The sequence below is a fragment of the Panthera uncia genome (assembly GCF_023721935.1).
Source record: "Panthera uncia isolate 11264 chromosome B2 unlocalized genomic scaffold, Puncia_PCG_1.0 HiC_scaffold_24, whole genome shotgun sequence".
NCBI classification, from domain to species: domain Eukaryota; kingdom Metazoa; phylum Chordata; class Mammalia; order Carnivora; family Felidae; genus Panthera; species Panthera uncia.
In genome coordinates, this window is record NW_026057580.1 from 17,904,870 (window position 1) to 17,906,696 (window position 1,827).

Below are 1,827 nucleotides of genomic sequence, written 5' to 3' on the forward strand. Positions count from 1 at the left end.
AACCTCCTGACCCCATTTTGGTCTCTAGCTATCAGTTCTTTTCCTTTGTTCAATTTATTTCCAAACTCTTTAAAATAATTTTCTATATTTTCTCTTAAATTTCCATCTTCTCATTCTCTCTTGAACCAGGTTTTTGCCTCTTGCACTCTCCTGTGATTGCTCTAGCAATGGTTTTCAAAGACTTCCACGTGCTCAATTATTTGGATATTACTTTGTCTTTATTTTAGTTGGCTTTTTAGAGATAGTTGATTCATGCTTTAAGAGGCATTTTAAGACACTCTATTACCTAGTTGTCCCCTAAATATGTCTGGGAACTTGGTAAAATATTGATAAAGGGTTGACATGTTTTTATCCCCAACTTTTATCATTACAGAGACTATTTGTGCTGTCTAGTAATTACATTGCGGATGAAATAACAGATTTTATGCATTTTCCCACCCCATTCAGGACTAAGTACAAAAATGCCCAGTTAAGGTTTTATAAGTCTAGATTCTAGCCAAAGTTCACATTGTATTGGAACGCAGTTAAATAGTATTAGTATTACATAGTATTCAATGAATATGCCTTTGTGAATGACCAGAACTTGGAGAGAATAAAGGAATGGCCAATGAGTATCACCGTACTCTACTGTGGCTTAAGCATTCATTTTGTGCTTAGGTTTTCTGTTCCTCAATGTCAATAACATGATGATGACGTTTAGACAATTGATAAGTCTATGGGTATTAATTTTCATGAATCAGATTTCTAAGGTCATGGTTAAGTTGGTAAATGTTCAATTGTATAAGTTTAGGTGACTCGTGACAGATCAAAAGTGGTTGTATAAAACTTGTATCCATATTTGTTAGAAAATTAACACCAGATATATCTCTATCATAAACCTTTAGCTTAGAGAAAATAAGAAAGGTCCTACCTCATTCCACGGAATATGTAATTAACATCTAGAGAGGAAGATATCAATATTGGCTTATGTGTTTATTTATTACAGAAATTCTAATTATATTCCTATACCTCTCTGCACTGGTGTATGAACTTCTTTGGTCACAGGTACATCTTCAAGATTAGTCTTCTTCAAACAACCTCTCAATGCAGCAAATTTTACTTGGTGAGAGACATATATCAATTTGCTTTTCATATTTAAAGCAGCGTCTTCTACAGTAACCAAAATTTTGTGAGCAACGATTAGGATCCACCAAGGTACATGTGGCTATAGTAAAAGAAGAGTAACTGAAATTACTCATCTCTTATTTAAGAACATATTATTTCTGATTACAAAGAAGTACTATGTGTACACTGCAACAAAAGAAAAATGTCAAAAAATAAGAAAACACTAAAATATTATACATTCACATATATATATAATACTTAAATATGTTTTAAATTAATCTATATTACATTTTTATGTTATATATTATTCTCCTCAACAAGATTTAAAATTTTTAGAACAACATAATATTCCGTGGAAACATATGACAATTCATCCAATTTTTTTCAATTAGGTCATATTTAAATTTTTAATATTTTAGGATTATGATAAGAAGCAAAATTTTAGTACATATTTTAATATTCACATGAGACATATTTAAGATAATTGTGGAAGAGTTAGATCCACACCAACAATATATGTAAAATTTTCCCCCAAATAAAATGGTATCCACTGCAATTTTAGTTTTTATGCTACTGGTATTTGTTTTGAACACTTTTTCTTTTTTAATTGTTCATATACTTTTCTTGTTATGTTGTTATATAATTTTTTTAAAAAGAATTCATATGAGTTCTTTTTAAAAAATTTTAAAGACTTTATTTTTTAGAGCAGTTTTAGATTTATAA

At 29.6% G+C, this 1,827-nt stretch overlaps 1 protein-coding gene across 1 annotated transcript; it reads right to left on the reverse strand.

Annotated features, from left to right (window-relative positions):
- Window positions 1-1,058: 1,058 nt before the first annotated feature.
- Window positions 1,059-1,238, reverse strand: DEFB114 (defensin beta 114). Its single transcript, XM_049653214.1, has one exon. The coding sequence runs from the start codon at window positions 1,236-1,238 to the stop codon at window positions 1,059-1,061; it is 180 nt and encodes a 59-aa protein (XP_049509171.1).
- Between the last annotated feature and the right edge of the window lie 589 nt (window positions 1,239-1,827).

What these genes read in the sequence shown, in the direction of transcription:
- DEFB114 (XM_049653214.1), bottom strand. Translation starts at nt 1,238, where the DNA reads ATGAGTAATTTCAGTTACTCTTCTTTTACTATAGCCACATGTACCTTG.